At 35.7% G+C, this 23,599-nt stretch overlaps 1 protein-coding gene across 8 annotated transcripts in view; it reads left to right on the plus strand.

The window, feature by feature from the left end:
- The window catches only part of TBC1D15 (TBC1 domain family member 15), a 79,696-nt gene that overhangs the window by 21,089 nt on the left and 35,008 nt on the right, over nt 1-23,599 (plus strand). For 6 of the 8 annotated variants that reach the window (XM_078336876.1, XM_009004222.3, XM_078336877.1 and 3 more), the window contains 4 exons: nt 10,081-10,179; nt 10,936-11,010; nt 18,253-18,391; nt 22,587-22,797. In XM_078336876.1, coding sequence (XP_078193002.1) covers nt 10,081-10,179; nt 10,936-11,010; nt 18,253-18,391; nt 22,587-22,797 — 524 coding nt within the window. The remainder of the gene's footprint in view (nt 1-10,080; nt 10,180-10,935; nt 11,011-18,252; nt 18,392-22,586; nt 22,798-23,599) is intronic. The other 2 variants (XM_035257028.3, XM_054238612.2) reach the window with 1 other exon arrangement.

Consider the following 23,599-nt stretch of genomic DNA (forward strand, 5'->3'; position numbering starts at 1 on the left):
CTGATTCAAACTTAATTGTAATTGTTTTGTTCAGGTTTGGTTTCTTCTTGATTCAATCTTGGGAAGTCGTATGTGTCCAGGACTTTATCCAAATTCCAGTTCGTTGGAGTATGGTTGGTCGTACTTGTCTCTCTGATGATCCTTTGTGTTTCTGTGGTATGTTTTAATGTATCCTTTTTTAATTTCTCGTTTTATTTTGGTCTTTTCACCTTTTTTCTTGGTTTGTCTAATGGTTTGTCAATTTTGTCTACCTTTATAAATAAACTAACTTTGTTCTATTAATTTTTTTTGTCTCAATATTGTTTATTTCTCTCCTGATCTTTATTGTTTCTTTTCTTCTATTCATTTGTGCTTGGTTTGTTCTTGTTTTCCTAGTTCCCTGATGTGCATTATTAGGTTGTTCATTCTTGTTTTTTAACGTAGGTGTTTATTGCTATAAAATTCCCTCTTAATACTGCTTTTGCTGCATTCTGTGGGTTTTGATATGTTGTGTTTCTATTCTTGTTTGTTTCAAGACATTAAAAAAAATTTATTTCTTAGTTTCTTTTTTGGCCCATTGGTCATTCAGAAACATGTTTAATTTTCTTGTATTTGTACAAATTTTTAAGTTCTTATTACTGATTTCTAGTTGTATTCGATTAGGTTCAGAAAAGGTGCTTCATACGATTTCAGTTCTTTTAAACTTGTTGAGACTTGTTTGTTTAGTGGCCTAACATGTTCTGTCCTGGGGTATTGGCCATGTGTTCATGAAAAGAACATTTATTATGCAGCTGTTGTATAAAATGTTTTGTAAATGATTTCTATTTCTTTCTGGAATTTCTCATTCATATTGTGAATTATTTTCCTGATTTTATTGAATTATCTGCATTTTTTGTATTTTATTGTGTTTCCTTAAGTTTGTTATTTTGAATTCTTTTTGTTGATTTCTTTTTCACTGGGGTCTGCTACTAGAGAATTGTCATGTTCCCTTGGTCTTTTGGGTCCATTTGGTCTAAAGTGCAGCTTAAATCCATTTTTTTTCTGGTTGATCTTCCGTCTAGATGATCTGCCTGACACAGAATGGGGTGTTGAAGTCCCCAACTGTTACTGTTCCTTTAGAGAGTATAGCTGTCCCTTTAGAACTAGTATTTTGCTATATGGATCTGGGTGCTTTGGTGTTGGGTGAAAATATATTTACAGTTTCTATACCTTCTTGCTGAATTGATCTCTTTGTCATTATATAATAACAACCTTCTTTGTCTCTTTTTGCAGTTTTTGACTTTTAAGTCTGTTTTATCTGATACATATAAAACTACTCCTGCTCTCTTTTGGTTTCAGTCTGTATGTGTCTTTACAGATGAAGTGAGTTTCTTCTTGGCATCATATAGTTGGGTTATTTAAAAAACTCCATTTATCCAGTCTATATCTTTTACATGGGTAATTGAATTTGTTTACATTCAAGGTTGTTATTGATAGGTGACTATTTAATCCTCTCATTTTGTTAATTGTCTTCTGGTTGTTTTGTATATTCTTTGTTCCTGTTTTGCTCTGGTAGTTTATCATTGAAGTTTGGTGGTTCTCTGTAGTGGTAAGGTTTGATTTTGTTTGCTTTATCCTTTGTGTATCTGCTCTAGCAATGAGTTTTATACTTTTTGTTTGTTTTCATGATAGTAATTTTTGCCTTTTTCCTTCCAGATACAGGACTCCTTTGAGTAATTCTTATAAGGCCAGTCTAGTATTGATAAATACCCTCAGTTTTTGCTTGTCTGGATAAGACTTGTATTTCTCCTTGATTCCTGAAAGATAACTTTGCTGGATATAGTATTCTTGGCTAGAAGTATTGTTCTTTCATGACATTGAATATATTATCTCATACTGTCCTAGCTTGTAAGGTTTCTATGGAGAAATCTGCTTTTAATCTAACAAAGACTTCCTTATATGTGACTTGATGTTTTTTTTCTGCTGTTTTCTTTTGACAGTTTGACTATAAACCTTTTTAGATTGAATCTATTTGGGGACTTTTGAGCTTCCTGGATCTGGAAGCTTGTATCTCTCTCCAGACTTGGGAAGTTTTCAGTTATTTTATTAAATAGGGTTTCTACACCTTTTCTTATCTCTTCTTTCTTTGGAAGTACTATAATATAAATATTTGCTTGCTTAATGATAACCCCATAAGGCTTTCATCACTGTTTTGCCCACTGATTGGTTAATGTTAGACTACTTATTTTTAAATTCAGTGATTCTTTTGCTTGATCAGCTCTGCTGTTGAAGCTCTCCATTGTGTTTTTAAAAATTTTATCATTGAATTACTCAGCTGCAGGATTTTCTGTTTGGCTCTTTTTCATGATTTCTATTTCTTTCTGGAATTTCTCTTTCATATCATGAATTATTTTCCTGATTTTATTGAATTCTCTGTATTTTTTTGTGTTTCCTTAAGGTTGTTATTTTGAATTCTTTTTGTTGTTTCTTTTTCACTGGGGTCTGCTACTAGAGAATTGTTATGTTACCTTGGTGGTGTCCTGTTTCCTTTTTTGTTTCATGTGTGCCTCCATTGATGACTTTGCATCTAGTGAAACAATTCTCTTTTCCAAACCCTATAGAGTGACTTTTGTAGAAAATGACTTTCACCGGCAGTTGGGTTTTAATGTGTTGGTTAGAAGCGTGTAGTGATTGTTTCTGAATTGGTGCAGTGGTATAGTTTCCATGTAGCTTCTTTAAAGCTGCTTTCAATATCAGCAATAATTGTGGGCACCTCAGTGGACTAGGTTGTAGAAGTTTGTGCTAGCAGTGGTAATGTCTTTGCTGTCAAGGGCTTTTGAGGTCCTCCTAGTCTCATTTTCCTCACAATAGGAGACTTAACTGAGGGTGTCTAAATCCTTTTTGGTATCAGATTTGTCATGGCTCATAAGCAGCTGCAGTGGCACTGTATTCTATGTGTAGGTGCTTGGAGCAGCTGTGGGTTTCAGGTTCTAGGCTCAGCATCTCATAATTTTGTCATCTGGGTCTTGGGGTGGAGGTTTGCTTGCTCTAGCTGTGTTGGATTTTAGGTTGCTCACAGAGTCAGGATCTATGACATTGAGGCATCCTCTAGCAGCTTGGGCCCAGGGGGCTGGGTTATAGCTATGAGTCTGTTCCTGGAGAGTAGGACACAGCACTGACTCCTGAGAAGAAGAGGTACTTTAAAGGCTTGGGCTTGGGGAGCAGGGTGTGGCTAATAATGCAGGAATCTGAGCCAGTAGGGTTCAGCGGTAACTTGGATCTTGGAGGATGAGGTACTGGGTAGTAGTGACTCTAGACTGTGGGATGGTGGGGCTTGTCAGTATCCCAGACTCTGAGGCCAGGTGGAGTAGCATCAAATACCTCAGAACAGCAGAACACTGCTGTGGTTTGGGCCCCAGGAGAGCCGGTAGGGAATAGCACAGCGATGACTGTATTCCCCAGGGAGAGGAGTATCTCAGCAGCTTAGACTCTGCAGAACTAATCTGGTTCCAGGGAAGCAAGATACTAGAGTTGTTTGGCCTATAGGATGGGCTATCTAGCTCAGCCATAACTGTTTTTCTCTTAGATGTGGGGTACTGTGTCACCTCAGCCTGGGGATGTGTAGCTGCTGAGTTCAGGCAGGGCACCAGTTTTCCAGTTAGTGATATGACCGTTCAGCTTTGGTCTGGTGGGGTGTGACTGTCCTGCTCAGCTCAGGCACATTTCCCTGGGATGAAGGGTGCCACTTCAGCTTGGGTACTGGGGTGTGTGTGACTACTGTGGGTGGCCAAGGTCCTGTTTTTTCCAGGAGGCAAGATGCCACTTTTAGCTCTGGCCTGAGGGGGTGAGGGCAGGGGTAGGTGGACTGACTCTGTTTCCACTTGGCCCCAGAGGGAAGGGTATAACAGCTGTTCACAGCTACCTTGGGGATGGGCCAGTGGGCTGGGGTGGTTCAGTGGTGGCTCAGTTTCAGTGATGAAGGGAATCTGTGTCTACTTGCCCCTAAAGCATGACACATTCTTCCACAGTTCCACTTCCAAGATGGCATCGTGCAGTAGTCTTTTGGGCCACAAGAGCAGGACACAGTATCTTCTCTTCTCTTGATGACTCAAGGCAGCTCTCTTTGCTGGGCTTAGTGCCTGTGAGGACTGCAGGGACCCAACTGGTGGGGTCTGTAGGTGTCCCAGGTGTTGGTGGAGGCTGCTGGTATTCTCTTGTTTATGTCCTTGCTTTAGAGAGAAGTTCCTTCTGGTTCCCAGACGATCTCAGCTCTGGGATGGAGTGATGGGAACTCAATATTTCCTTCTTTCTCTGTGTGGCCATTCTGAGTTTCTTTGTGCTCACAAGGATTTCTGTTGTTCCTCTGATGCACTCTTGTGCTCTCCCTCAGTTATAATTTATTTTTATTTTTAGCAACAGAGTCTAGCTATGTTGCTCAGGCTAGTTTTGAACTCCTGCCTCCACCTCTGAAAGTGCTGGGATTGCGGGCATGAGCCACTGTGACCAGCCTGTCTCCTCAGTTACTTTTGTTAAAATGTAGTTGTTCATTGTTTTGGCTGCTTATTGGTGGGTGGGGAGAAATGAACACTAAGGCCTTCTAGATGACCATCTTGCTGACGTCAGTCTCTAGACTTCTGTTTTTGCATTTTGGGCTCTTTTAAATAGTTGGTATTTAAGAGTTGTGATTTTTGTATTTTACTAAACACATGTGTTTAGATATTGGGGTGTTGAACAGATATGCCCTATAAATAAAAAAAATATGATGAACAGATATGCCCTATAAATAAAAAAAATAAGTAACATCACACCCTTAAAAAATTGAAGGACTATAATATTCAAGGAATGATTTAAACCAAGATAATGTGAAAAGGGCTAAGCTGCTTATGTAGAATACTTAGGAGTTCAGATGAGAGTAAGGGTTTTTGTTTAAAGGTTTTGCATTGGTTTATAAATTTAGACGTTTAAAAATTGGTTTTTAGTTCTGAAGCAGCATTGTTTTCTGCATTTAAGCCATTTCAGGAACTGTTTTCTTCTAGGGAAGCCATGTGGAAATTTTCTGGTAGTTTCTTTAGGCGATAACAGTTGTAATTTAATGGATGAGGGTGTCAGGAAATCTGTAATTGGTGACTTTATTCAAGACCACATATTTATCAAATGAAAGATTGGATTACAGAATTTCTGATGGCTCTTGCCTCAATTTATTCTTTCATAAAATAGAGATGTAGATAACATACCAGTTTTGACTCATTCAGGGTGATGGTGAGGATTTGAATGAGATCAGAGTACTTTGGAAACAAAGTGCTAAAGGTTGATTATCCCTTATTCAAAATACTGGGGACCCAAAAGTGTTTTGAATTTTGGATTTTTTTAGATTTTGGAATATTTGCAGTATACTGGTTGAGCATCCCCAGTCTTTCATTTTTAAAAAAATTTTTATTTATTTTTTAGAGACAGGGTCTTACTTTGTTGCCCAGGCTGGTCTTAACTCCTGAACTCAAGCAGTCCTCCCATTTTGGCCTTCCAAAGTGCTGGGATTATAGGTGTGAGCCACCATACCCAGCTGATGAAACGTAAGTGTTCCAAGGTCCATTTCCTTTGAGCTTGAAGTTGGTGTGCAAATTTTGGAGCATTTCAGATTGAAGATTTTTGGATTAGGGATGCTCAACCTATATTTAAGTTAAAATGGTTATCACTAAGTGATTTTATATTTTAAGTAAATTATGTACCAATGCCACTATTTTTTTTTCCTGTGCCCTTAAGTCTTATAAAATATAAGACTTTTTAAAGTTTCGTAGCTATCACAAATTAATATATTTATTAATTTTATTAATCTGTCATTTCTGGCACAACTGTTAGTTTGTATTAGTTAATGTCACACCCTTGAAAATTTGAAACCTAAACACTACTGCTTTCTGAAAACAGTATATATGTGGTTTGGAATTAGGAGTTTGGGGATGCATAATTTGTTCCTCAAAAAATGCTGAAGAGTTAAGGAATACAATACAGAATGAGTGCTACTTTGACATTTTTGTAAGGTGTCTGTCACTTTAATTTTTATTATTTTCCCAGCTAACCTACTTAAGAAACTCTTTCAAGTTTTTCTTAAGTGAAAAAAAATAGGCAACACTTAACCAACAAATGTAAGAGGAAGAGTTGCTTAATGTGCCTAAATAAGGTAAAATGCTTCCTTTGATTCTATAGGGTTCATTTCATTAAGGTTCCAGAATCTCTTTAGTGTTAATGTTATCATAGAACCTTAGATTGCTATTATTAATGATAACAAGCTTTTCTTGCCAAATGAGTGTCTCTTTTTCCATTATGAGAATTAGGAAGTTCCCAACTATTCTGCTAGCTGAGTTTTTTTTTTTTTTTTTTTTTTTCTTTGAGACGGAGTTTCGCTCTTGTTACCCAGGCTGGAGTGCAAAGGCGCGATCTCAGCTCACTGCAACCTCCGCCTACTAGGTTCAGGCAATTATCCTGCCTCAGCCTCCTGAGTAGCTGGGATTATAGGCACCCATTACCGTGCCCAGCTAATTTTTTGTATTTTTAGTAGAGACGGGGTTTCACCATGTTGACCATGATGGTCTCGATCTCTTGACCTCGTGATCCACCTGCCTTGGCCTCCCAAAGTGCTGGGATTACAGGCTTGAGCCACTGCGCCTGGCCATGCTAGCTGAGTTTTATGTGAAAATGTGAAGTGTTATTTCTGGGTATGTCTCTCTGATCCATTTGTCACAAAAGCTTGAGAATATTTTTCTCAATATCGTTTTTAAAATAAATTTTATTATGTACAATTGAGGTTTACAACTTATTATGGGATACATATAGATAGTAAAATGGTTACTATAATGAAGTAGATTAACTATTTGTCATCTCACATAGTTATTTTTTTGTAACAAGAGCAGCTAAAATCTGCTTATTTAACTGGAGGGCATTATGCTAAGTGAAGTAAGCAGATATAGAAAGAAAAATAATTGTGTGATTTCAATTATATGTGGAATATGTATAATTAAAAAAAAAAAACTCCTTAGGGCTAGGTGCAGTGGCTCACACCTGTAATCCCAGCACTTTGAGAGGCCAAGGCTGTTGTATAACCTGAGGTCAGGAGTTTGAGACCAGCCTGGCCAACATGGTGAAACCCCGTCCCTACTAAAAATACAAAAATTAGTCGGGCATGGTGGCTTGCATGCTTGTAATCCCGGCTACTTGGGAGGCTGAGGCAGAAGAATCACTTGAATCTGGGAGGCAGAGGTTGCAGTGAGCTGAAATTGCGTCACTGTACTCCATACTGGGTGACAAAGCAAAACTCTGTCTCAAAAAACAAAAACAACTCAGATAAACAGAGTATTAAACAGTGGTTGTCACAGGGTTGCTAGGAAATGGAGAGTTGTAGGTCAAAGGATAGAAAATAGATACATAGATGAACAAGTCTAGAGAACTAATGTACAATATGCAGACTAAAGTTAATAAAATTATATTGAAAAAGGTTGAGATTTTAAGGGATTTCTTTTCCACAACCTTTTCATGTATTTTTGTCTTCCTAGATATGATTATCTGGTTCACCCTCCTGTTTTATAAATTGCTAAACTGAAGTCTAGAAAGTTTAGTTTATACTTCTAGGCTTTCCTTTTTTCATGTTACTCTTTAAAATTATTTTTAATATATGACTGTATTTTCACTTTGAAATATTCAAATAAGTCAGAGACGTTAACATAGAAAGTTAACAGTTCTCTTTCAGCCTTTCATCATCCTTTTCTCCCAAAGTGATCTTTATTAATAGCTTAAAGTATCCTCCCAGAATTTGTTCTTTGCATTTAATGGAGATACAAACTTTTTAAAAGTGTAAATGTCAGCATGCTATATATACATGATGATTTTTCTGTGTACATTGTCTGTTTGCTCATCCATTTAATCTGCCTCATCCTTTAACTCTTGAATAGTATCCCCCATAGAATGGATATCCTAGGATGTATTTGGTAATTTTCCTATTTGTGAATGTTTAGGTGCATAACCTCCCTTTCCTCCTCCCCTCCTCCTTCTCCTTCCTCTATATTATAAATAATACTGCTCTAAATATTCTTATGCATATATCTATAGGCTTTAAAATTGTTCATCTCTGTACAAACAATATAGAATTGTCTCCTACCCTTTCTCAGCTCATCCTGTCCCCATGTAAGCTTCTGTTTACATGCTGGTCTGGTGCTTACCTAGGTTTTTCGGTAAGGCCGTCTTACTTAAGTTTTTCTTTCTTTCTTTTTTTTTTTTTTGAGACAGAGTCTCCCTGTTGTTACCCAGACTGGAGTGCAGGCGCGATCTCGGCTCACCGCAACCTCTGCCTCCTGGGTTCAAGCAATTCTCCTGCCTCAGCCTCCCGAGTAGCTAGGACTACAGGCGCGCACCACCATGCCCAGCTAATTTTTTTATTTTTAGTAGAGATGGGGTTTCTCCTTGTTGACGAGGATGGTCTCGATCTCTTGACCTTGTGATCCACCCACCTGGGCCTCCCAAAGTGCTGGGATTATAGGCGTGAGCCACTGCCCCGGCCTTAAATTAAAATCAGAACTTTCCTGGTGATCTTGATTACTTAAAAGACTCTTTCCTGACAAGTCATATCATAGTTGTTTAACATAACAAACACAAGAGAGAAGCAGTAAAAGTAATGTGGAAGGTTTATATTGTAGTGGCTAAGAGCACAGTTTTCTGTCCTCAGACTCACTGGGTTTTAGTTTCACCACCTATTATCATTTGCCTCATTTACCTTGTGCAGTTATTTAACCTTTTTCAGTTTTCTTATTCACACAAATGGGCTCCTCATCCCAATGAAGTGGTAGAATACAGTTGTATAATCTATAGTTTAGGGCGGTTGTAAGGATTAAGTTACAACATACGGAGCTTCTATTGTATAAGTATTCCATAAATGCTAGCTAAAAGCAGGAAGATACATGTCCATCTATATTTATGAGTGAAGGAGTCTTAGACTCTGATGTGCTTATCTTGCATTGCTGGCCCATGATATTCTGAAGACTAATATTAATAAAAGGTCTACAGAAATAGGATAATATGCTGTATTCCAGACTTAAATATGTCAAAACTCCTTAGGTCTAGAAGTGACTGTTTTGTTTTTATGTTACTTATTTTCATAATTAAAATTTTTTTAAAATGGTTTGAAATAGATCTGAAGAATGGAATCTTAATTTATAACATTATGTCTATGGAAAATAAGACTTAATTTTAAATATTTAAACTTACTTAGAAGTTAATTTAAGTCTCCCCTATGTTCCCATAGGAATTTATTCAAGGATTGTATCTTTATCATCTTCATGTGCTTTTGGCCATTATGTTTTTTACATATAGAAGCACTCAGTTAATGTGAAATTGAATTAGTTTAGTCATTCCGAGGCATCCCTATCACTACTCTATTTATTTTTGTTCTAATCACTATTCTTTAAAATTCCTGTATTATTTTCTGAATTTCCATGCCACGGTGTTTCAGAAACACACCAAAATGATCTTACACTAAAATTAATGCTACTATAAGAATAGTTAGGAAGGATTTCCTCATTGTGTTTCATCTGTTCATATTCTTAGATATTTTCAATTCGAGCTCAGTATTTTCCTTAATGCTTTTATATATATTTGTTTGTTTGTTTGTTTTTAGAGAGAGATGACTTCTTGCAGTATTGTCCAGGCTGGAGTGTAGTGGCTATTCATAGGTGCAGTCGTAGCATACCACAACCTTGAACTCGGGCTCAAGCCCACCCTCCCAGGTAGCCGGGACTACTGACACATGCCACTGCATCTAGTGAAAAGTGTAAATTTTAAGTGGAATTTATATATTGAGACTTGTTCATTAGTCTGACTTCTTTGTTTAAGTAGGAGATCAAGATCGTGATGATTACGAATCTGATAAACTTTCATGCATTAACAAAGCAGAATTCATTCAAGTTTATGTTTGCTTGACGTACTTTTAAGTCTAAGAGGTATTTTTTAAAAACACACATGTATATATGGAATGATCAGAAACTTGACCAACTGTGATAAGAAAATATATCTTAATATTTTTAACAAATGTTAAAGTAGTACTCAGTAGAAATATGTGATTAACTATTTTTGATGTTTTAGATTATATATGAACAGGAAGGAGTATATATTCACTCATCTTGTGGAAAGACCAATGACCAAGACAGCTTGATTTCAGGAATACTACGTGTTTTAGAAAAGGTAAGTTTCTAGTAAATGATTTTATTTAATAATAGTTTATGGTAGTGATTCATCTTCGGAGAATTATCAGAAAGTTTGAATTTCATATGTAAGATAAAATTATGTAATTGAACAGTAGTTGTAAATGTAACATGGAAAAGATGTAATAGTAAAACACATGCTTCTTGACTTATGGGGTTTTGTCTTGATAAGCCCATTATAAATTGAAAATATTAAGTCAAAAATGCTTTTAATATACTAACTTACTGGACATCATAGCTTAATTTCCTTAAACGTACTCAGAACACTTACGTTAGCCTCCAGTTGGGCAAAATCATCTAACATAAAGCCTGTTTTATAATCAAGTGTTAATTATCTCATGTAGTATATTGAATAATGTGCTGAAAGTAAAAAACAGTGTTTCTGTGGTTACTTGAAGTATGATTTCTACTGCATGTGCATTGCTTTTATACCACCCCATTACAAAAAAATCCTCAGTAACCATGAGTCAGGGACCATCTGTACTTTAGATAAGGGGGTAAAATGACATGGATTATTCTAAAACTTACATAGAAGTTGCAGTAATATAAATTTTTTCATAATAAAAAGTAGGCAGAATTTGAAAAATCTGTGTAACATTTTTGGTTTGCATATGATACTAGCATATTTAAAATGTTAACATTTAAGAGGCTGAACTTTTATTTTGGATTTAGGGAATAAAATTTAAAAGTAACATATTGCTTACTATTAAATGTAGTTCATAATTTCTTTCCTTAGGATGCTGAAGTAATAGTGGACTGGAGACCATTGGATGATGCATTAGATTCCTCTAGTATTCTCTATGCTAGAAAGGTATTTAAGAAAAAAAAAGGTGTGACTAAGGGAATGCCACTTAAAAAATAACAGTATTATTGATATATAATTCATGTACCATAAATCCTTTTAAAACATACAGTTCAGTGGTTTTTAGTTTACTTTCAGAGTTGTGCAGCCATCCACAAGTATCTAACTAATTTTAGAACATTTTCATCACCCTTCAGAACTCTATCAGCAGTTAACCCTCATTTCACCTACTTTTCAGTCACTGGCAATCACTAATCTACTTTCTGTCTCTAAGGATTTGCCTATTCTAGACATTTCTTATAAATGGAGTCATGTAATAGTGTAGTTTTTGTGTGACTGGCTTCTTTCATTTTGCATAAGGTTTTCAAGGTTCCTCCATTTTATATAGCATGTATGGTACTTTTGTTTTTGATGAATAATACTGTATTGATATATCACAACTTTATTCATCAACCGATGGACATTTGGGGTTGTTTTCACTTTGGGGCTAATATATATAATGCTGCTCTGACCATTCATGTGCAGGTTTTTGTGTGAACATGTTTTTACTTCTCTCAAGTATATGCCTAGGAGTAGAATTACTGGGTTCCATAACTCTGTGTTTACAAACATTGGGGAAACTGCCAAACTTTTTTTAGAGCAGCTGCATCATTTTCTAATCTACCAGCAATATATGAGGATTCTAATTTCTCCATATCCTCATCAACACTTGTTATTATCATTTTAATTTTAGTTAATCTAGTGGATATGAAGTTTTCTTTGTTTCCTAGGACTACTGTAAACAAATCACCACAAACTGGGTGGCTTAGAACAATCTTAATATATTGTCTCCCAGTTCTGGAGGCTAGAAGTCAGCAATCAAGGTGTTAGCAGGATAGGTTTCTTGTGAGGGCTGTTCGGGAGAATCTGTTTCTTGCCTGTCTGCTAAATTCTAGTAGCCTCAGAAATTAGTTTGGTTTGTAGATGGTGTCCTCTGTGTTTTCACATCATCTTCCATCTGTTCGTGTCTATCTTGTTAATCCCCTTTTTATAAGTGTGCTAGTCATATTGGATTAGGGCCCATGCTGATCATCTCATTCTAACTTGATTACCTCTATTAAGACCCTATTTCCATTAGGTAGGTGCAAAAGTAATTGACATCTTTGACATTGCTTTTATGGCGAAGACCACAATTACTTTTGCAACAACCTAATAAATCAGGTCACATTCTGAGGTAATAGGAGTTAGAACTTTATCTTTTTGGGAGGGGGCAGCACAATTCAAACCATAACTGAAGTTTATGTCATTGTGTTTTTAATTTATATTTTCTTAATGACTAATGATGTTGAATATCTTTTAATGGGATATTTGGTCATATATGTATACAGCTGTCCTTTGGTATCTGTGGGGTATTGGTTCCATTCAATGTAGCATAGTACTTGGTGCACAGCAAATTCAAGTTTTACCTTTTGGACCTTTGTGGAATTTTTTTTTCCTGAATATTTTAGATTCCAGGTTGGTTGAATCTGCAGATGCAGAACCCAGGGATATGGAGGGCCAACTATCTTCTTTGGAGAAATGCCTGTTCCAAATCTTTTGCCCATTTATTGATTGATTGATTGAGACAGAGTCTTGCTCTGCCCCCATGCTGAAATGCAGTGGCATGGCCTGATCTCAGCTCACTGAGACCTCTACCTCCCAGGTTCAAGCAGTTCTCATGCCTCATCTTCTCAAGTAACTGGGATTACAGGTGCCTGCCACCATGCCAGGCTAATTTGGCATTTTTAGTAGAAACAGTGTTTCACTATATTGGCCAGGCTGGACTCAAACTCCTGATGTCAGGTGATCTGCCTGCCTCAGCCTCCTGAAGTTCTGGGATTACAGGCATGAGCCACTGTGCCCGGCCTTGCCCACTGAGTTATTTTTTTTTTATTTTTATTTTTGAGACAGGATCTTTCTCTATTGCCCATGCTGGAGTGTAGTGGTGTGATCTTGGTTCATTGCGACCTCTGCCTCCTGTCCCAAGTGATCCTCTCACCTCAGCCTCCCATGCCACCATACCCAGCTAACTTTTGTATTTTTTGTAGAGACAGCATTTTAGCATGTTGGCCAGGCTGATCTCAAACTCCTGAGCTCAAGCAGTCTGCCTGCCTTGGCCTCCCAAAGTGCTGGGATTATAGGCTAGTTACTTGTCTTTTTATTGTTGAGTTTTAAGAATTCTTTATATATTCTATATATAAATTTCACATCAGGTGTGTACTTTGCAGACATTTTTTCCCATACTGTGGACTGTCTTTTCACTTTCATGTTGGTATGCTTTGAGCACAAACAGTTTTAATTTTCATGAAGTTCAATTTGTCTGTTTTTTTTTAAATTTTGTTGCCTGTGCTTTTGCTATGTCATATCCAGAAAACCAGTGCTTAACTCAAGGTTATGAAGATGTATTGCTGTTCTTCTGAGTTTTTTAGTTTTAGCTTTTATATTTAGATTGGTGATTTGTTTTTTTTCTTTCGTCCTCTCTTTCCCTCCCTTTTCCTCACTTTCCCATCAAGTCTCCATCACCTGAGTAATGTGCATTGTACCCATTAAATAATTTCTCATGTATGATTCATTTTGAGTTAATTTTTTTATATAATGTGAGATAAGGAATTCCATTTTATAATGGGAACAGTTTTTTTATTAAATGTTTGTACTTCCAATTCTATTATATTTTTGTGCTTTTTGTATGTATCTGATCAATATTTTCTAATAATTTTTTTACAAAAGATTTTATTATTTATAATATTTATTCTATTTTAAATTATATATTTTCTGATATAAATTTTATGTTTTAGAAGGTTTATTATGGAAAACAGAGGCACTTTTACTTTTCCACCAAATTTTCCATCTCTCATGGCAGTCACAATCAAACCTTGTAGTGTTTTTTTGACTAGTTACAGCCCTATGTCTAAATAGCATTCTTGTAACACTACTATTTTTTTTCTAATTTACATATTATGTGTTGACGCTGCACTGTGGAAGGTAGGGATTTAGCTCTGTTTTATCTTTGAATCACCTTAAAACTCTTGCTCAGTTGTCTACATTTCTTCTCAGATTATTTAAATACGTAGATTGCCTTCTAATTTCATTTTTGTAGAGACTCTTATCCCAGAGCCTTCTCACAAGCTTATCCTGGACTGATTGCTCCCTTGGTTTGCTGTGTAGCATTTTTCCGGGGGTTCTTTTTTGCGTCTTTCCCATATTTTAATCCCTCTGTTTTCTGTATCCCATGCCAACCTCTGTTTTGGTTTATTCCTTGTTTTGCTGCAGCTTCAGTGCTTCCTCAGAAAGAGAGTACATGAAAACAAAAACATTTCTTCTTCTTTCTTTTTTTTTAAGAATTTTTGGCCTTATTCTGAATTGATAGCCTGGCCAGCAAAGATTTACAGTTTGAAAGTAAATTTTCCCATCGATTTTTTTTTTTGAATTTTTTTATTTTGTTTTTTTGAGACGGAGTCATTCTCTGTCTCCCAGGCTGGAGTGCAGTGGCGGGATCTCAGCTCACTGCAACCTCTGCCTCCTGGATTCTAGAGATTTTCCTGCCTCAGCCTCCCGAGTAGCTGGTACTACAGATGTGCGCCACCACACCTGACTAATATTTGTATTTTTAGTAGAGGCAAAGTTTCACCATGTTGGCCAGGCTGGTCTTGAACCCCTGACCTCAAGCGATCTGCCCACCTCAGCCTCTCAAAGTGCTGGAATTGCAGATGTGAGCCACTGCACCTGGTTTTATTTTTTATTTTTTTTAAGTTTTGCTGGTTTCTCAGGTTTTCTGGTTTCCTTTATTGACATTAAGTCTAATGAATTCTAATTCCTGATCCCCTGTATTATTATTTTCTTCATAATTTTAACCTCTTTAGATGCTTTTAATGATTGTCTTTTTGTTTCAAGTGTTATGTTCTGGGTATGTGCCTCTGTGGATTTGTTTTTTTAATATATTGTACTGGGTACTTGATGAACTCTTTTAATATGGAAACTCCTGTCTTTTTTTTTTTTATTCTGGGAAATAGTTTTGATTTATGTTAGTGATAATTTCTTCTTTTCCATTTTCTGTTTTCTTTTTGTTTGGAACTCCACACTTTGTGGACTGGTCCCATAATTTTAAAATCTTTTGTTTTCTATTTTCTTATTCCTTTTTTTTGTCTGTACTATTTTCTAGGAAATACTTTCAATCTTCTGTTGCTTTTTTCATTTTTGTTATCATTTCATTACTTAGACATCTTTCTTGTTCTGAGCGTCCTCTTGTCCCCTTTTAAAGAAAGCATTCTGTTCTTTGTGGTTGTAATGTCTTTTCTGATTTCCGAGGAGTTTAAGGATAGCTTTTCAGATGATTTTCATCTTCCTATATAGTCCATTTCCCTCTGAGTGACCTTTTGCCCCGCCTGCCACCTCATTTCATTTGGACTCTGTTTTCTATAGATAACTTGCCTTTAATGTTTGTTGATTCTGTAGCATGGTGCTCATATTTAACAAATTTAAGAGCAGATGCATACCTACCTTCTTTGTAGGTGTGTATCGGCCTGGTAATAGTGAGACTTTTTGCATGCACGACTATGCTGTTTCCTTGGGGAATCCCTAATGTCAAAATCCAAGTCTTTTTGGGATAATAGATTTGAGAAGAATCTGCAGATTCCTGACTGGAGAGGGTAAGGTTGGATGGCAGTATTCTTGAAAATGAGTGGATAAAAAGGGCTTGGAGTCTTGCCAACTTCTTTATATAGGCTGACTTTCAATTCATTCTCCTGGTTTCAGTATGTGATTCCTTTGCTCATCGTGTTTGATTTCTCCTACTTTAGAGATAAATGATGTTTTCTAAAACTCCAGCCTTTTGGACTTAGTTGCCCTGTCTTCAGGTTGACCTTTATCCTTATTATTGGCATGACTACCAATAGGGATGGTGGATGGTGGTGAGAGCTTTTTTAAAAATTTGTTTTGTTTTGTTTTTGAGAAGGAGTCTTTCTCTGTCACCTAGACTGGAGTGCAGTGGTGCGATCTTGGCTCACTGCATTCTCCTCTTCCTGGGTTCAAGTGATTCTCGTGCCTCAGCCTCCTGAGTAGCTGGGATTATAGGCACCCACCACCACTCCTGGCTAATTTTTGTATTTTTAGTAGAGATGGGGTTTTGCCGTGTTGTTCAGGTTTGTCTTGAATTTCTGACCTCATGTGATCTACCTGCGTTGACCTCCCAAAGTGCCTATAATATAGCATGAGCCACTGTGCCTGGCCTGAGGGTTGATTTTTTAAAAAACTGATCAAACAAGGAGGGCTCCCTGAGAAATGACATTTGAGGAAGGAACTGGAAGAAAAACCAATCTATTTTATAATTTCATTTGTTCAGTTTCCCTACTGTTTTTTAGTTTGTTTCCATTTCTTATATATTTTTTTTGTGCCTTTATAATTTCCTTTCATTCTTACTAATTTTCCTTTTTCTCTTTAAAAAAAAAAAATTATACTAGAGACACATGAATACAGTCCTGTTGCAAATATTCAAATAATAGAAAGTTGAAGTCCTATTTGACTAGAGTCTTTTCCCTTACCTATCTCTCTCTTTCTTGTTTTTTTTTTTTTTTTTTTTTTTTGAGATGGAGTTTCCCTTTTGTCACTGGGTTGGAATGCAATGGCAGAATCTTGACTAATTGCAACCTCTGCCTCCTGGGGTCAAGCGATTCTCCTTGCCTCAGCCTCTCAAGTAGCTGGGATTACAGGTGTGTACCACCACGCCCGGCTAATTTTTTTGTAGAGACGGAGTTTTACCATGTTGGCCAGGCTGGTCTCAAACTCCTGACCTCAGGTGGTCCGCCTGCTTTGGCCTCCCAAAGTTTCGAGGTTACAGATGTGAGCCACTACAGTCAGCCTCTCTTACCTGTCTCTGTTTAATGTATATTTTTCCAGACTTTTACCTGTACATATTTTATTTTGTGTATGTATATGTGTAGAAAGACCTAGTTTTCTTCTGTGTTTCTAGTTGTGTATGATGCATTTAATTGTTGTACTACACGCATTGTTTTGCAACTTTTTTGGTGTATTTATTTATTGAATATATATAAAGTTTAGCATATGTCAGTGTTTAAACTGTTGCCTAGTATTTCATTAGCTACTTTTTAAATTTATTCTCTCACTGCTAGATATTAGATTATTTCCGCTTTCTATTACAAACAGTGCTGCCGTGAAAATCTTTGTATATACTTCTTTGTGTACATGTGTAAGTATTTCCAGAGGGTAGATGATAAAAACGCAGTTGTTGTGGTTAAATACATACATGTTTTGAATTTTAATAAATATTTTAAATTGTCCTCCTGGTGTCAGTAGTAGTGAGCACTGTCAGCAGTGTGAGACAGTCCATTTCCTCATGCTGTCTTCCATATTCAGTATTATCTTTTTTAATTGAGGAAAAAAATAGAAATCTTATGTCAACTTGCTTTTCATGGTTAGTGGAGTTGGACATCTTTCTGTATTTGTTACATTATATTTCTTGTTTGACTTGCCTGTTCATGCTATTTGCCTGTTTTCTGTTTTGATATTTTTCTATTTCTAAATAAATTGATAGGAGTTGTTTTGTAATTTGGATATTTTTCTTTTGTTACATATTTTAGAAAAATGTTCTTCTAGTTGTGCTGTCTTTAGCTTGTATATAGTATCTTTTGTTGTACAAAAGTTCAATTTTTGACTTAAACTATATGCATTTTAGACTTCTGTTTTTTTTCTCTTTAAAAATGGGATGTTCTATAGAACTATACAGGTAGATATGTTGCTTTTAGCTAATTTTATTGCCTATAAGAAAATATACAACCAGTAGTGGCTTAAATAGCCACCATTGGGCTCTTTTACTTAAATAACTCAAAGTCTGGAGGTTGGGAGCTTTTGGCAGTGGTTCTCTTTCTTTTATCCTATAGTCAGAAGATGACTATTTTTAGGCAGCATGGTTACATTCAAAGCAGGAAAAAGTGAAAAAGGGATGAGGCTTTTATTATGAAAACAAACACATTTTCAGAGTTGACTTCTGCTTATATTTCATTGGCAACTCTGACTGCAGGGAAGTCCAGTCAAGCTTCTCTTGCTTTTTATTTTTTATTTTTTTATACCTATGATCAAAGAGAGAAAAGGATAGGAAAAGTGTTCAATTTTCCCATTAATGATGTTGTCTGCAGCATACATTGAAACTGAGATGATGTTATGGATTGAAATTAAATTTGTTTTAGACTTTAAGTATTTTATGTGTTGTAATTATTTTAGGATTCCAGTTCAGTTGTAGAATGGACTCAGGCCCCAAAAGAAAGAGGTCATCGAGGATCAGAACATCTGAACAGCTACGAAGCAGAATGGGACATGGTTAACACAGTTTCATTTAAAAGGAAACCACATACCAATGGAGGTATGAGTTAAATCTTTTGAAATCTTAAACTGATTTGCTATAATATAATATACTAATAAACAAAAGTGCAAAGAAGATTCTTGAATGCTCCTCAGTCGGAAGGACGATTAATTTCTTTGCTTAATTTGTATAAATCTCATGTTTTAGTTATTTTTTATGTCTCTGTTTTATTGGTTGTGGCTTCAAAAAGGATTTTAAAAATACTTGCTCTATTTTATAGTTATTAATAGCAGAAAATAGAACCACTTAAAAAAATGCCTTTACTCTCCTTTATGCACATTTTTCTTAATCTAGTAGAATTTTAATAATCATGTTATTTTATCCTAAAGTAACAGGGGGAGATGAAGTATACTACTAAACCATAGTATTCCGATTTCAGCATTTTGCTGCACTCTTCATGGTTCATTGCAGTTTTCCCTTAATATGTGTTCAGTGACTATTCTCCTTTCTACATGTATATAGTCATGTGCCACAGAACAACGTTTCACTGACCGATTGCATATGTGTCAGTGGTCCCATAAGATTATAATGGAGCTGAAAATTCTGTGGCCCTTAGTGACATCATAGCCTTTGTATGATCAAAGCACTGTGCATCACCTTTTCTGTTTAGACATATTCAGATACACAAATATTTAACATTGTGTTACAGTTGCCTGTGGTATTCAGTATAGTAATATTGCTGTAAGTGTTTGTAGCCCCGAATTTCATGAAAGAAAGAACCGTTACCATAGATGAGAAAAACGTAATCTGACAGTGAAGCTCACTTTAGATTGGTGGTTCTCAGCATTGGCTGTACATTGAAATCACCTGGGTACGTTAGATTTAAAAAAAAAAAAATACCAAAATCAGACTCTGGAGATAGAGCTTGGGCATCTGTCCTTTTTAAAAGGTCTTCAGATGACTTTAATGTGGGATCAGAGTTGAGAACTTCTCTGTAGCTGTGTAGCTTAGCAAAAAATGACAGATGTAAATCCTGCTTATGGCTTGACCACAGAGTGGACTTACAAAGTGAATAGACTTTATTTTATAGTTATTAAAAGTTAAGGAGGCATTTTCTAAGCTTGGGGGTTCATTTATAATATGAGGTTTATTAGACATTCCAGAGATTTTAAATGTATGTCATTACACAACTTTTTTATTTTCTAAAAGGTTTCCCCCCTCCAAAGAAGAAGCCTTTGTTCTTATCTTTTACCCTTCTCATTTTTAACTTTGCATTTTTTTCTTTTTTATGTGAAGCACAAAGGAAATTTGGGACAAACTTTTAAAAAATTGACTATCAGACTTATTTAAATTTGTATTTCTTAAGAGCATTTAGCTTTATATTTCATAAGAGCTTCTACTGCTAAATCCTTTGTTGTTATGTACCAGACAGACTAAATGCTTTGGAAATATTTCTTCCAAGAACATCAGTCTGGCTTATATTCTAGAGATCTATCCAAATAAAATGTGTCCTTGATGTTAATTCAAGACATATAGCTACTTACTGAACTGTTCTACTCTTACAAGAAGACTAAAGCTGCTTGTTCTATTCTTCTGCTATTATATTTAGTATTCTCATGTCAGTGTGTTGGAGATAACTTTTTACATGTATTTGTAACACAGTAAATTCATTAGAACTAATTAATTTTCTTTACCTTTGCTTTGAGTAGAAAGATATTTTGAGTTAACTCTTGATTTCTGGTTTCCTTTGTAACCATTTCTATTTGTTGCTAGCTATTGCAGCAGACCACTTTGCACATAACTCTTATGTTGACATAGTACTAGGTTGTTAATTCACTTATTCAACAGATCTTTCATCTTTGAGTACCTACTGTATGCTAGCCACTCTTCTAGCACTGAGGATATAGCTGTGAACAAGATAAAAGTCCTGTTCTCATGAAGCTTTTATTCTAGTGGAGGGACTAGAATATTTCTTTGTCAGGGCTTTAAATTTAAATATTTCTTTGTCAGAGCTTTAAATGTGGAAGTGTGTGAGGCATTTTAGTTTTGTATGTAATATATGACTCTTCTGTTATTGAGAGAAAAATCTATGTAAAACCTTTACTCTTGAATATGCACAAACTCCAGATAATTCATATAGCATACATGTAGTTAAAATTCGTGTGATTTTCTTGCATTAATTTAGATAAAATACACTGTGCAATTGAAGAATTAATTTAAAAATTGTCTATATGCAGTTTTTTTGGTTTCTTTTTTTAACCTGTAGTTTTTCATTGCTATTTTTCTGTGAAATATTTTTGGTGTTTGCAGATAAGCTAGCAGAATATATCTGTTCTAGGTAGTCTAAGTAGATTTACACTTACATGATTCATGAATAAGTTGAAATTCTAGAACTGTTCTCACTTAGATATCAGCTTGAAGTGGTGTTAATGAGCTCTATAATATGGATACCAGTGAAACATTATGTGACGTAGTCAGGCACATGGCACTTAATCCGCTATATCTTACATATGAGTTTACTATCCAAACTGGTGTGAAAGCTGCTGGTAATTGTATATAGATAAGTTACTTTTGCTTCCTTCAAATGATGCATAAGTGTCCATGAAATAATGATGGCGCATGCTTTCCTTGCAGTTAGAGGTTTCTGTAAGCTATAGATTTCTTTTTGTGAGTTCAAGGGATCTTACTGGAGATGACCGGAGATAGGGAGGTGATATATACATGCAGGTCAACACTGAGTAATCTGTCTTCTGATCAAGTCTTGTAAGCAGCTGTCTTACAAGTAGTTTATATTTGTGGGATTGGTAGTGTGGGACAGAATTAATAAAGATCTTGAGTAGCGGGGTAGTATGACACTTCTAAGAAATGCATTTTAGGAAAGGTTTTTCAAGATTTCAAAGACATGATTTGATTATATTGGAGTTAAATTGTTAAAACAAAATGGTATTTTAGATTAGAAGTGAATTGTAAGTACTAGCATCATCAGTGAGAAGAAATATTTTTTCTTTGTCTTTCAGTTTTTTATTTAAATAGTTGTTGTTTAAGTTGTTTGTTATCAATTATGATAATGTTCACAAACCTGGAATTTTAGTTTCTTTTTTTTTTTTAGACAGAGTCTCACTCTGTCACCCAGGCTGGAGTGCAATGGTGTGATCTCAGCTCACTGCAACCTCTACCTCCCAGGTTCAAGCGATTCTCTTGCCTCAGCCTCCTGAGTAGCTGGGATTACAGGCGCATGCTACTGCGCCCAGCTAATTTTTGTATTTTTAATAGAGACAGGGTTTCAACATCTTGGCCAGGCTGGTCTCGAACTCCTGACCTTGTGATCCACCTGCCTTGGCCTCCCAAAGTGCTGGGATTATAGGCATGAGCCACTGTGCCCAGCCAGAATTTTAGTTTCTATAAATAGGATACAACCTCAGAACATGCTGTATTTGGCATAACTGTAGTTTGGTTTGAACTGAGGTCTTAATTTAGTAGAAAGTTAATTTAGCAGGAAGATTGAATGTATTCGTTATTTTTGAAGCATTCACAACTTAGTTATCTTTTCATCCTCAATTCCATGCTTTACTTTGTTTTTCTACAAATAAAATGTCTGTATATTCACTCCAGTGTTACTTTTTATATCAGAATGCTTACTTTACTACTAGTGTAGTGTCCTAAAAATAATTAGAAAAGGAAATGAAGGAATAAAGGTTGTTGTTGTTGTTTTTTAAATGACTCTTCAAGAGAATTATGCTATTCTTATGGCAAGGGGAGTGGGAAAGATGAACATTTACTGAGAATTTTCTATATATTTGGCTTGTACTAGTTAGTTGAAAAGTATTATCTCCTAATTTTTATGAATATAATTACATTGGGAGGTAAGTATAATTATCTCCATTTTAAAGTGAAGTAACTGAGGCACAGAGAAATTCAATTATTTGCCTCAGATCATTCAGTTAGTAAGATGGTAGTGCTGCAATGTTTATCCAGCCAGCCTGCTTGTAAAACCATGATCATTTTTTGGGGCAAAGCTTATATTTTACATAGGAATAACATTTAAAAAATTTATATGTGGTAGGATAATTATTTTTAAAATCATTTTTAAAAGAATATATAAGTTGCCATATCTAATACAAGTGGAAGCCATTATATGAGTGCTATAGTGATTCCCTGGGTTCAATTAATTTATGTTAGGCAGTCATGAAGAGCGCTGTCAGTACCTTTTAAAAAGGTCAACAAAAATATTTTGCCCCACTTTCTTGTTTTTAAGATGCTCCAAGTCATAGAAATGAGAAAAGCAAATGGTCATTCCTGTTCAGTTTGACAGACCTGAAATCAATCAAGCAAAACAAAGAGGGTATGGGCTGGTCGTATTTGGTATTCTGTCTAAAGGATGACGTCGTTCTCCCTGCTCTACACTTTCATCAAGGAGATAGCAAACTACTGATTGAATCTCTTGAAAAATATGTGGTATTGTGTGAGTAAGTATCATATTATTTTCTACTTTTTGAAGCCGGATCATTGTATTAATCCTGAAGCAAACTATTTTTACTTGACCTTGGGCATCAGTGACCCATGTGCATATGATGACTTGAACAGCTTTGTTTTTTCTGGGATATTGATTTCTTTGGAACAATGACTGAATAATATTACGTTATTTTAGTCATTTGAATCTGAGACTTACAACCTAATTACTGTTACAAGAAAAGAGTAGTTTTATATTTTTTATACATTTAAATGGATGATGATGCGTAAGTAATTTATGGACTATATATTTACCTAATTTACCCTTTATTATGTTTTTTCTATTAGATATACAATTTTACCTGTAATGTTGCAACTTTAAGTCACACAAGTCCTAAGTCCTTTATAAAATTATTTCTCAGTTGGAAGACAGGGCCTTACCACTTTCCAAAATCTTGTTTCTGATTTAGTTACCTGTGTGCATCTGTACACACACATGCTTCCTCGCTCTTACTCTCAACAAATATTTTTTGGTTATCTGTTACATCCCAACAGTATGCTAGTTGCTTGATATTTAGTAATGAATAAAATGGGGGTGTTCCTGGATCTCTGAGAATTTATAGTCTTATGAAGGATGTTATCAAGTAAAATTGCAATTAAAACTCAAGAAATAAGATGGAAGAAGTAAAAACTGCTTTGGGAGCTCCTGAGAAGGAAGGAGGGTCACTTAATTCAGACTAGGAGTGGGGATCAAGGAAGAGTTCCTTGAGGAAGAAGCATCTAAGTAGAGACCTGAAAAATGAGTGACCATTATTGGGA

This window comes from Callithrix jacchus, chromosome 9, assembly GCF_049354715.1.
Source record: "Callithrix jacchus isolate 240 chromosome 9, calJac240_pri, whole genome shotgun sequence".
Lineage (NCBI taxonomy): Eukaryota > Metazoa > Chordata > Mammalia > Primates > Cebidae > Callithrix > Callithrix jacchus.